Raw genomic sequence first — 13,512 nt, 5'->3', positions numbered from 1 at the left:
GAACCGTTCAAATACTAGAAATTGTGATTTGCGCAGGCCGGCAACATCCAGCCTTTTGCCCGAAATCGAATATTTGAGGACGTTATATTGCCTCGGGCTAAGAACCGTTCGATTTCCAGTTTAGTTCTAGTTCAGTTTAGTTAGCTCTAGACATGAAGTACGAATACAACCCTTTAATGACAACCCTTTAAGCGTATTTACCGTCAAGGGAGAGTAGAGGGAGGGAAGGCAAATGGACGGTTTTACCTTAAGCGCGAGGCTTTAAGAGCCAGCTTAGGTTACCTTCGGGCCAGTTCTTGTCCGCACACGCGCTTCTTGTATACGCACATTATACCTGTCCGCGCTTCACGAGGTATACAGAGATACAAGATTGAGTTTCCTGTGTGTCGAATGTACATTTAATTATTAAGAAAACATTTATTCAGGCACGCAAGTTGGGCAGGGGAGCAGCGCGCAGCTAATGGAAGAAGCCGCGCGTACCTCAGGGATTCCCTCCTTCACTGTGTATTCGCTCAATTGAAATCGATTATACGGATTATACGGATTTTCTTGTTTTTTTCCGACCATCCTCAATTTTCCTTCATGATCTTCTTTCCTTGATCGCATACTCTTACCCAAAATTGGCGAGTGAAGTGTCGGGGGTTGGAAGGGATCGACAAAAGTAGGCGACCAAAAGAGTCGAGAGACGACGCGATCCTTTGTGGAAAACAGGAAAGTTGAAGAGTCAGATAATTGAAGGCTCTAATGCGCGAAGAGAACGAATGCCGAGTGATTTTTTTGTTTATGTTAAAAAACACGCACAATTATTACACGTCGAATTTCTGAATTCAAATTTTCTTACGATCATTTGTCGCGCCATTCTAATTGGATCTTTGGTCGACTTTTTGAGGAGGGGCTCAAAGGTACGCGCGGAACGCAAGAAGGCCCATCGTTAGACGAGTTTCGCACGCAGAAACAAACGACCGTGTCCGATCGACCCGGCTGACGCAGAACTCCCGCTTAGTGCGGTGTATCCTCAACAATCACATGTATATTTGTAGGTTGTGATTTGTGTAAAAACGAATTGTAAATCTTAACAATGTTGTTCCATATGAAATTTTTGCTCTGCGACAATTAAGAGACTTTTACTTTGAAATTTACAAAAGAGTTATCACTCGTGAAGAGGATGACGCGTGGAGCCGTGGAAAATTTGTATGGCAAAGTTATTTACAAACCTGCTTGAGGAATTCGTTGTTAGATAGCATTTGGTAGCTTTCCTCTAGAGATCCTCGAGTATGAGATTGGATCGTCCTGAATGGCGGATTAAATACTTAAGATAGAATGAGATAGACATCCATCTCATGCACCACCCTAAATATGGCAGAATCAAAAGTTGTCTAAATGATATTCAATCTCTTACTTGAAAATCTCTATCCTCTTCGCGGCAATTGTTTTCAAACTAGAAGCGGGCTTATATTATTGAAGCCACTTCTCTTGAAATGCTAATTGCCTAGCAAAAGTACCAACGAGAGTTCATACGAATGATCATCGATTAAATTCAGCAATTAAATGCGGATTACAGCGGACCGCCAAGTAGCTGACGCAAACAAGGATACGCTGCTCTAGACGAGAGTTCTCACATTCGTTTGTGCGAAGAGCAAGCCTGCAGCCAATCGTAGCGATCATATTTCCAACAATATACTGTATCAATTATGATACATCTAGCCGGCAAGACGCCAGCACCGATCGACAATTCTTGGGCACGGCCGCGAGGCGTGATCGCGCGCAAAACCGGCGAGGGGTCTTAATACGAGTGCTGCGGCTGCAGAGACGAGACTCAGCTGTGCGCCGACGTATCCGAGCCTTGACTGTTGCCTAGCCCACCCATGCCGGCCTGCGAAGTGAGCCTGGTGGCCGACTGCGATGTCGTGGTCACTGTGGCGGAGTGACTGAGGCCGTGATGCCTGCCGGTTTCTGGCACCAGGTGGGGCGTACGGCTGGAGACTGGCGGTAAGACCGGGCTGACCGGCCACGGGTGCAGGGACATGGTGCTGGGAGCGCTGGGCACGCTGCGTGAATGCGGCAGCAGGGGTGAGTTGGAGAGGCTGGCGAGGGGGTGATGCGCGGCGGACACGACGTTGCCGCCGCCGGAAACGCCCAGGCTCGTACCCAACGATATTGCTCCTCCGCCACCACCGCCACCGCCGCCGCTACCGCCGCCGCCGCCACTGGAAACCGCCATAGCTACCGCGGTATCCGGGTGGAGGAAGTTACGCCGTTGCTCCATCCGCTCGGCGTGCTGCGCCAAACAGCGGGTCAGCTCCTCGGGCAATAGTTCCAGCTGGCCCTGCAATGAAGTCAGCTTCTCCTCTAGGCCTACCAGACGATCCTCCAGACCCACCAGACGCTCCTCCACCGCGTCCTGCCGCGTGCTCATGTCCGAGACGATCTCGTAGACGGTGTTTTGTGTCTATCATGAATAAGATGCATACGTTAGATACGTCAACAAGCTTATCGTATCTAGATTCTGTCATTTTTAACGATAGTTCGATATTGTGTTATACTGTTACTGCGCGATGACAACTTACATAACTTTTTACTTATTTACTTTTTGACATTGTCGTCAAAAGTAACAGAATTGAGGTACTGGATGATGTAGAACAACATTGTGTTTACAATCATAAATCGGTTATTTTACATAACTAATCATGAAAAACTTTTCTAAGTAATTACGAATAAATAATAAAGACATTATTGAGTCTATAGAACTAAATTTTTTTGCGACAAAAATGGGAATAATTAATAAAATCCTGATTTAAAGGTCAGCTATTCTATCTAAACAACCACGGAAGCTTTGAAATGTAATCCCCTTCAATCCTCTCTGTACGCTGCTGCAATATTCCATCAAGCTTTACGAGAGGATGCAGGTTTCCCTTGTTAGCACAGAATCTCACCTTGGCCATGTCCGTTATAGTGTTGGCGTTGTCCATCAATTTACGCTGATCCATTTTCACCTTTCTGAGTCTGAAATTTCGAGGTAGTTTGTGATTACGCATTGGCCTAACTATGGTGACCTAATAGGTCTGGAGTGGTATCAACTTACGCGTATATGGCCAACAGGAATTTCCGCTGATGAGTCCTCACGCGTCCGGGATTGACGCGCTTCACCAAACGGGTGTGCTTGTAAATCAGCCACGTTTCCCGCAACACGTTCGCCGCGGCGTTCTTTAACTACAACAGAACAACAACGTTTATTGTCATTCAAAGCTCCCTTCAACACCTGAACCTTTCATCGGTATCCAACAGGGTCTCTGGGATATCATATCAATATTGTATTGGAAATATATCCTCATCACTCTTAAGGCTTTAAAAAGTTTTTCAAGGTTTCCACCCTAGACGATGAAGAGATCATTTATTACGTCTTCAGGGTTATATATATATATATAATTTTATTTATAGGTTAAAAGAATGCCTGCAGGATATATATAGGGTGTACTTTCGTAGTTTGAGAAGGAATTGTTCAAACTATATTCGCTGAGTAAACATTATGTTATAGCAATAATTGCACAATTGTTAACTATGATATTCAATGTCACGATCAATTATTTCTTTCAGAATCTTGAGGAGGGTTGTCTCAAGAAATAATGAAAGTCCTGTTGAGAACATATGTTCTACATGCGTATTTTGGCTTCGTATGAGTGTCAATTAAAAAGAAAAAAATTGCAAGATCACGTTTCTCTTTCGTTAATTACATCACGCTATACGGTATATTGTCAAGGAAAAAGAGTATTACGCTCGTTACACAAATCTTATATGGCCCAGAGAAAAAAAGTATTTCGAGAGGACTGACGTTTGTTTTGTTGCCGCGCTGATGGGATCAGATCGATTCCGCTTATGCAATGACGTGAAAAAAAGCGATATGCGTTTGAGGGTTAAAACAGCGTAAAAAGACCGTCGATACGGTCACGTGTATAGCTCTACGTTACCACTCCTTGATATTTGCAAAGTTTATAAATAAACGCTGGCTAATAATTATTTCAGTAGCCGTATGGTTGAAGACTTCGATCCGGAGGTGGAGAGAAGCGGTCGTACTTATGCAACCACACGTTCACGTCGTGCGGAACATCAATCTAAATCATAAACGAAATATTTCGAGTTACAGTTTCAATTAAAGCGGTTCGTCGGAATATTACAAAAAAAAAAAATATTTTTAGACGTGCCTTTTTATTTCTGAATAATTTCGAAATATTTTTAAAATAAAGTCCGTCTGCCTTCGCGTGCGGTAGGATTGCAATTCGCTGCATTAACTCTTTACTTCTGACATCAGCCGATCGATTATGTCACGATCTGCGGAACATGTACAACGAGTTGTCAAGGGTTTTTCCTCGTAGAGAAATTAACGATGGAAACGTCCATTTTTCCAGCTCCTGCGTTATTCTTCGAATTCTAAATTAGTGCTGAATTTCCCAAGTGACTTGCGGGCTCATTGATTTTGTTTTTGTCTTTAAAACTGAATTGCCACTAAGGACGTAACTTTCAAATCTCGTATCCTAAAGCGCTCGAAACTCCTGTAAGTTTTTGTCCTAGCTCCTAATATTCACTATTCAACTCCCAACTACAGGCGGCCGACTTCTCAACTTATAATTTAAGTTCAATGAAACATGCCGGTGAATTATGGTGTCTATTATTGTTATAAAGTGTCCCAGAAATGGCAAAATTTTCCGTGCGATATATGTATATCAGAAAGCGAGTTTTGCAGCAAACGTTTCATTATCGTGACTTTCTTCAAGCCGCCTTTTTATTTATTTAGAAGTTTGTTAAGATTAAATCGATCGATGTCATGTTCTTTTTGTGATGATGAAGGTTAAAATGATACATTAAGTAGCCGACTTGTTCATCTCAATATAATCAATACCATTTTGTATTTTGTTCGAAAATCAATTATTAAAATTTTTATGCTAAATTTTTAATATATACGCGAGTTAATTTAATCGATTATGTTATTTGAATGTTTGATGTTGAATTCAATATTTAATATTCAACATTTTATGTTTTTATGTTAAGAATAACACAATTTATAAATAATTGAGCAAATTACATAAAAATAATGTTAAAAAATGTAAATTTTAAGATAAATGAATAAAATATGCCCATTTAACATATTATAAATAATAATTTTATTGGAATGTATTAATTTTACTAAAACATATTAATATATTGTAAATGTTTATTAATTTTTTTAGATTAATTTTACTGAAAGAATATATTTCCAATTTGATTAAAAAATGTATCTATATTATATTTTTGTGATAATTTTTATATAATTGCTTTCTAATATATTGTGTTAAATAAATACAGAAATTTAGATGTTTAGGACAAGTCAAATATGTTAAATTTAAAACATTTTCTAACTGCGAGAAAAATGTCGCATTTATTTATCTGAATGGACAATTCGATAATACTCTCTACATGTCTACGACACGCATTTTGTTTGACTCGTTTAATATAAAAAAATTGTGAAAAACATTCAAATATTTAAGTTTCTCGAATCTAAACTTCTCAATTCGGAATTCTTACAGTTGTATAAATTTTTAAACTCTACCTCATGGATTTTCTATGGTTAAAACTTTTCTTTCACACATCTGTTATTGTTCTCATTATATTTTGAATTTCTTTCTTCGAGATTAAATATTCAAAGTTTCGAGATTATTAGGTGATATTTTTAGATTTTTGGATTCGCATTCTCCCAGATTCTCAGAATTCGTCTTTCGCTGTTTCTTTTCCTAGAATTCTAACATCCGACGTCGCGCACTTTTAATATTATCTATCTCGGTACCGCGATATAAAAATTAAGAATTCCGATTAGCAATGAAGGGAAAGTTCTGCCTAAAGGTCAAAGCGACTTCATGCAGTCCGCTTATTTCCGAGACAACCTTACTCGCAGTGGGATACTTTCTTATTACGTGGCTCAGCCAGAAAATTACGTCGCACTGTATATACATAGAGAGTGATATCCATCATGCTCTCATTATGTGCTTAATTCGCTTTCCTGATTCTTGCGGAATACTCTCAGCGAGTATAATTTCGAAACCACCTTTGCAATTATGTCTATTACTGCTACTGTTCTCTTTGGTAGAAACTTTAAGAAATTTTATACCATCTTTAGTTGAAAGCCAAGCATTATCTCTATCATCATTAGAGACTTTTTACCGTAAAAATCAAAACATTAAAAACTTTAAGAGCTTTGCAATTTAAATTTAAATACACGTAAATTGAGAAATTTTTAAAATTTCGCGAGCGTTAATGAGTTCATTAATTGCTCATCAGTTTTTAATCTATTTTATTCAAAATACGTTGATATTTAATAAATCGTTTCATCGTACATCATCTAAGAATAATGGCCAAAAGATGACTTGATATAATTTCTTCTTTTATTACTACTTGTCGTCTTACTTTGGAAACTTATTTACTATACATATCATTAAAAGTTGGCTCCCTTAATTCAGAAACTTGCGCTGGATATACAAGAACATCGCATAGTTAATTGTTATAATACAGAAAAGTAACTTGGATACTTGTAAAATTCTTAGCTTAATCTTCTGTATTTAAATAAGGATAGTTTGAACAAAAAGAAAAGTTACTTTATATCATCCCATTATATTATTTATACATATACATGAATTCTATTTAATCTCTTGTATTTTGAATTACTTTTTTTTTTAACTAAATTGATTTAACGATGATAAGAGTACATAATATTGTATTATTATTTTAAGAAAATTTCACAAAAAGTTTTGCAAAACAAGTCCTGCAATAACAAGTCAAATCGAAAATTGAAAATCAATTTTTCTGAAGCTTTTTGACAAGCTAAATGAATGTTTAAACAAAAAGTTTCAAACAAAAGAGCAGACATATATCTCTTCATTATATCGGTCGATACAAAAGTGGTACGTACTATTGTAAGGCTATTATAGATTAGTATAGACTAATATAAAACTAGTATACCAGTTCTCTTTATAAATTCCAAGTACTTTCTCTGTTCGATCCGACTATTCGCTAATCTTTTACAATTTTTTTACGTCTTTTTCCAATGTATATTTTACAGTCAATAATTTTAAATCAGAATATTTCTGTTGTATTAGGAGTCTGTTATCATTTATTATTTTACATCCGTTAATAGCATTTGTTATGTAAGTATTGCATTTCATCGCGGCAACGTAACTCCCTTTTCTCTGTATTATTACAACCGCAAAGCTACTATTAACACAAAGGTCTTACAGATGCAACGGCTAGGACGGAACGCCACAGACAATGGCCTTACCCTTTTCGTTAATTGTGTGTCCATCATAAAGTTGTGCACGTGCTTCTCCGCCCGCGTAAGCTCGAGCTTCCTGGAGACGACTGCTACCAGCAAAGCAGTGCACCCCGCGCCCTGAAATTTCGAGAAAATGCAATTTCTCGTGAACTTCTCTTTCACATGAAATTTGTAGATCCTGAAACTTCCACTTTCCGCGCACTTCTTTTAAGAACCTTAAGTATATACGTCCGTTTTCCGATCCCTCAAGCTGAATGTAATGAAAAAAATCGTTTTGTTTTATTCAAGATATGTCCTAACAGCTTCTTACGGTCCTTTGTAGGTTCTCTAATCTTCGGAAAGTCTTCCCTTCGAGAGTAAGAAGTAATCAAACTTAAGAAGTCTGATCAAAAGAATATGGTGAGTGAACAAATGCGTATGCCATTGAGTTAAAAAATTGAGGTCACCGATAAAAAGGAGAATTTTCCAAGACCTACAAAAAATCGTAACAATTTCCTTGTAGAATAAGTGAAAAAAAAATGAAATAAGAAAGAATCGTTTTCGTTGACTCAATGCGATATTTCGATTTGTACAGTATTTGTATTTGTACAGTTCGATACAAGTACACATTTCGTACAGTACACATTTCGTATACTGAGAAAAATATTCTGGTTAAACCAACAGAAAGACCCAACCAGAATGGCAGATTTTGGTAAGATTAAACAGAATTTTTCATCTCGCCAAAATGCTATTCTAGTTGTATCGTTTCATTAAGTTTAACGAGAATATTTTTTCCGCATGCGGAAAAAATTTTTGGTATTTGTGAGACTAATTGCATGATTTATAAAATTATAATTGCTTTCGGGAACATATATTTTCTTTTGGCATATATAGAACATAATTATTCTTACTTAATTAAACATAATTATTACTAATATTACAACAATAATAATTATGCAGCAACAAAAATGGAACTAATCATGCAATTGTCACAAATACTAAAAATTTTTCTCTCATTGTCAGTATAATTGAGAGAAAAGTTTTTGAAAGAAAAAAAAAATTTCAAATAACAATTTTTATCATAATAGAGTTATTAATTTAGTTGATTTTTATTAGGTAAAATCTGTCTCATTAATCACTAAATTATCTGTTCAATTGTAAGGAAACGACGTGATTAGAGAGAATTGTTTTTCATTTGCTGTTTGCAACTAATAGCAAAATTACACTAAATGCAGATTAATTTCACAGAATTTACGAGATGCATTTACAACATTATATACTCTAATATAGAATTAAATTTGTATTTGTAATTATAATTACATGTTACTATAATTATAATTGTTGCTGTAATGTTAATAATAATAACTGTATAATATAGAGTTCTATCAAAATATATGTTTGTCAACCAAAACTATACTAAAAAAGAAAAGATTGATTGAATATAGCATAGCATTTTATTGGCTGCAGCAACCTGCCAATCTTTTCTTTCATTATTACATCATAAAAATGCAATTACCTTTTTCATGAAACAGGAACGTTTCGGAACGTATTGTAAATTATGTTCGTGACTGAATTTCCGAAAACAACTTGGAAAGCGGAAGTTTCCGAGGAATTAGCTCGTGTTGTTGGAACTAGCGCTGATCAAAGCTTGGCGCTAACCACGAGTGCTAACGGATTAGTGGGGAGCGTGGCTGGAACAAGATTGGGAAGGAAGAGATGGATAATGGATAGGGAAGAGTGATAATATAATAAGGAACGGCTTGGGCGTTCCCCGAGGGAACGAGTGGATGTGGCGTTTATTGCGTAGTCTAAGCAATGGCCTTAATGACTAGCGGTTACCGTGCGATCGTAAACTCGAAAGCGCCGAAACCTGATGGCGGTGCACAAATCACGGACAAGCGATCTGCAACTCGGACCGGCACACGAGCGAGATCGATCGATTGTCCGCTCAGTTAAGTGACGCTCATTACGCTTGTCCAGCAGTAATGAAGCTTGGAGCTTAATGCACGAGTTACATCGGGTTACATGCCTGCGGAGTCGTGCGTCTCAACTCGGTTGCGGTCGCGTATATTGTGCCCCGATAGTTTGTGGTAACTACGGTAAGGATTAATGACCGGTGTAATCGACAATACGGCGCGTAATCCGACAATCGTAATTTTCGATGTCCTTATCAAAACAATTTGTTAAGACAAGTCGCGTTTAAGAGAATTATTGAGAGAAAAATGTGCGGTATTTGTGATTATAATTGATAATAAATAAAATAAATAATAATTTTATTGTCATTTTTATAATTATTACTGCAATAATAATAACTTTATATCTATAATTCTATTAAAAAATCATATTATCATGATGATTTCAAATTTAATAATAAAATCAAGATGAACAACTAAAAAAAATAAATATTTTTATGTATAACTGTTTGTATAACATTTGCTTGCAATTTATGTGATAATAACAATTAAAAAAATGTGTAAAAGAAAAATAAAGAACAATTATTTTCAAAATATATGATTAGTACCACTATATAGTTAAATTATGATAATTGCAATCATTTTTTTCTCTCAATAAAGAAATCCAAATATCTCTTTTTTTTGTTTAAGAAAATAATTTTAATTAAAATAAAAATATACAATTACTTTCGAATTAAATCTTTCCTGCAACAGCGTTACATTTCTCTCGTGGATCGTCGTTGTACGCGACAGAAGACGCTTTATCAATGTTACCGCGTTTCTATTACAGGATCAACGTCGCAAGTAATGTATTAAATAATCGATAAGAGTTTGCGAAAACGGTAAGAATCTCGATTTGTATAAGCTAGTTTATGTTTTGCATTATTCTCATCCTTACCATCATTCCGGTGGAGACGGCTATACCTCGACCGCAGTATGTATTGGGCACGATGTCGCCGAAACCGACGCTCAGGAACGTGATGGCGATGAGCCACATGGCGTTGAGGAGATTTGCATGTTCCTCATCGTGGAATCTACGGTAGCGAAATGACAGATGTATTACTTTAATTAATTGATGAAGCATGCGTGCGAAGATAAATGTCTTGATATCTTACCCTTTCTAGACCCTTAAACTCTACGAATTGAATATTTCAGACCTTAAAATACCTTATTCGAAACTTCAAGACTTTAGATTTCTAAACGGATTGAAAGTTATAGATACTCTATTCAGAAACAGATAATCTCTTTTCGAACTATCCTTAAGAGGATATCGAGAATAATTAGATTCAGAGCACCGTGTAATTCCTTTCGTGCATTACGCGCTTTAATTGATATTACATTGTAAAATGGTCATTTCAAGATATCTGTTTTAATGTTCGCGATATTAGAAAGACATTACGATTTAGATTACGGAATTCCTTGATTCTTCTTTTTATTGGCGACTCGACTATGTTTTGTCGTAACCGGTGTTTAATCTTCACCGGAGGGCTGAGCGACCGCTCTAGGGTGGGCTACGGGTAATGCAGAATGAAAGACAACATGCTCCCCACGAGATTCATTATCGGGCGCAAAGAGGATTGAGATGACAATGCGAGCGACGTACCAGGCTGTAATCCAACGTCGTAAAGCGACTTTAACAACCTCGTTACATGGCCGATGTTACATGATTTCGTATTCGACTAGTAAAATCATCTTTTAGAGCTCATTAAGGGTTCCGGCTTTCGATATCTAAGAGCCAACTAGATCGGTTGATTATTTCGACTTCGCCGGACAACAAATCAACACAACAATTGTAATCATGAGATCCTAACCAGGATTACATCACTGTTGATTGTTGTTGGTGTCGTTATGTGTCGTTGTGCAGCTTTTTCATCATACAAAATATCTGTGCAACGATAATGTCATCTATCGATATATAAAATAGCACCTTAGATAGCAAGCTGTTACTCGTCATTTTGATATCAAAAGGACATTAAAGATGTTATTTTCATGTTAAAATAACGTTAGCTGCTGTCTGAGAAGATGATATACATAAAGAATCGTATATTCTTCACTAAGGGAATAATAACGTATGTTCTATCAACAAATATATGGTTGACAACTAAAAATGAATTGCATTACTCATTTTTCTCCGCTTGTAGCAGCATTTTTCATGTCAAATATTAATTTGTAATACAACACTTACAACCCATACAATAAAAATTTTGGCACTTGTAACGTTTTGCCATGACACACTTCAATTAATATTATTAATTAACGTAAGTTAAATGGATTTTACAGAGATCTAGTATCAGTAACTGTATTACAGATTTTGGTTTCATCTTCGGAAGATTAATGTCTTTAAATCGTAGCGCAATAACATTTTATTATCGTAACAAAAATTAACGACAAAAAGGAAAATCTTTTCAATGAGATTAATCCGTGTAACGAACTTTACTCTTCCACTCTCCCACTTGGTTCCGATAAAATTGATGATTCGCGCTTGATGTAACAAACGGTCCACTCCATAGAAACCCCATAAAACGGATTATTTTCGCAGTAACGCTGATTGTATGACTGATTGTTGGCCGCGTAAATCGTTTTATTGTCGTGGAAATTTGCGCGGCTACGTGCAGATGCACACTGAATAAAATATCATTTGTATTTCGTGACAATTTCCGGTCCCATAATCCGAGAGTAAAATTGGCCGCGGGGCCCGCACAATGTATACGTTGATGTGAGAGCAAAATTATCAAATTGATTTTTTAATTTTGAATTTAGATGCAAATACGCAACCGCAAATTCGATAATCTCGAACCGCACGCGTTAGTTGAATAATACAACCTCGCTGGTCGATATCATATACGATTTATTTTGTAAAATGATTTGGAAATATTTATTTAGTTTTGATAAATAAACATTTTACGCAGTTTACGAGAAAACTGACAGCAGCGGAAATTCATAATAATGATTGATAATGATAATCATGAAACATAATTTATTACTATATGATGCACTGAAAATCATGACGTTAAACTTTATTAAATACCACCAACAACGTTTACAAAATAGAGATTTAAATAAATTTAATACAACTATTACTATAATGTTTCACATGATATATGTTTGAATTGACAGTAATGGAAATTGATAATGTTTTGCCATAGCACAATTTATAATTCGTAACATTGTAATTTGTAATATTAAATTTGGCTAAAATATCGTTAATAAATTATTAACAAAATGGACATTTGAAAAAAAATTACTTATTAAAAAAAAAATCATTCTATTAGATATATTTTTTATCGGTACTTCATGTATGCGTCGTATTTACGTAATAAAATAAAAATATAAAATTATCAGAATAAAAATTAAAATTCCTTTCGTAAATACCGTTTCATTTGCTGAAACATTCCGCGAGGCATTGCGATGTTCGAGATATTCTCGTATTCATTTAGCATACGTCGGAAATTTATCGGAAAACCGAATGTTCCTAGCATTATCGAGTCATATTATCATAATCGACTATCGAATAAAGGTGGAGGGCGATAAATCAAATACGAGCCATTTCCGAAGATTGCCCTACGAGCAACAATGAAATAGCCAGCTGACATTATCATGGTTTAAAACCGTTCATCCTGCACCGAGGAATGCAGAATGTTAGAAGCAGCCAGTAACACGTCGACACATATTTCGCCAAATGATAAATATTTCAGTTAAGGACGTGGGTGGAAAATCCTCCCATCATCCATTAAGAAGAAGCGAGTGGGTTTTAGAAGACGGCAGGTAAGAAAGATCCTTTTTCTCCGAGCTATACATAGCTGTAGGGATCAATGGCAGACACCTTGTATCGTCTGGTGAATTGATTATTCCTGAAATCGGCGCAACTATTTATGGCAAGAATTTAATTATCAGTCAGTCTCTGAGATCCGCTAAATCTCCGCGATCGTCAGCCAGCAACCCCAATCGGGGATTCCGACCCGCTTTGGCGGAAGGATGCATTGAGATTTATTATTACGGCGCGGTAGTGCGACGGACGGACGCGCCATTAGGTCGTAGATCAATCATCGTACGCAAATGAGTTGCAACCATAGAGCTGTGTATGATTCCAAAATGCACGTGTCATGCTGCTCTTCCTCCATTCGAATAATGGATCGCGTGGATAAAACGAGATCTGTTGCCATTACTAAGTTTCAGTTGCTATATCGCGTAACGTGAAGAAATCATATCTTCCTAACAAAAAATTTACATCGAGAGAAAAGTGTTTAGTACTTGGGATTGTAATTGCATGGAAAAATAATTATGGTT

General features: G+C 36.4%; 1 protein-coding gene across 1 annotated transcript in view; it reads right to left on the bottom strand.

Moving 5' to 3' along the window:
• Nucleotides 1-1,816: 1,816 nt before the first annotated feature.
• The window catches only part of LOC108685281 (small conductance calcium-activated potassium channel protein), a 187,121-nt gene continuing 175,425 nt past the window's right edge, over nt 1,817-13,512 (bottom strand). Inside the window, exons 10-14 of the mRNA XM_018189997.1 lie at nt 10,124-10,259; nt 7,301-7,411; nt 3,083-3,210; nt 2,934-3,003; nt 1,817-2,449 (exon numbers count right to left, since the gene is read on the bottom strand). Coding sequence (XP_018045486.1) covers nt 1,817-2,449; nt 2,934-3,003; nt 3,083-3,210; nt 7,301-7,411; nt 10,124-10,259 — 1,078 coding nt within the window. The remainder of the gene's footprint in view (nt 2,450-2,933; nt 3,004-3,082; nt 3,211-7,300; nt 7,412-10,123; nt 10,260-13,512) is intronic.

This window comes from Atta colombica, unplaced genomic scaffold, assembly GCF_001594045.1.
Source record: "Atta colombica isolate Treedump-2 unplaced genomic scaffold, Acol1.0 scaffold150, whole genome shotgun sequence".
Classification (NCBI taxonomy): Eukaryota; Metazoa; Arthropoda; class Insecta; order Hymenoptera; family Formicidae; genus Atta; species Atta colombica.
Note: the sequence above shows the minus strand (reverse complement) of the source record. Positions and strands in the feature narration are given on the sequence as shown.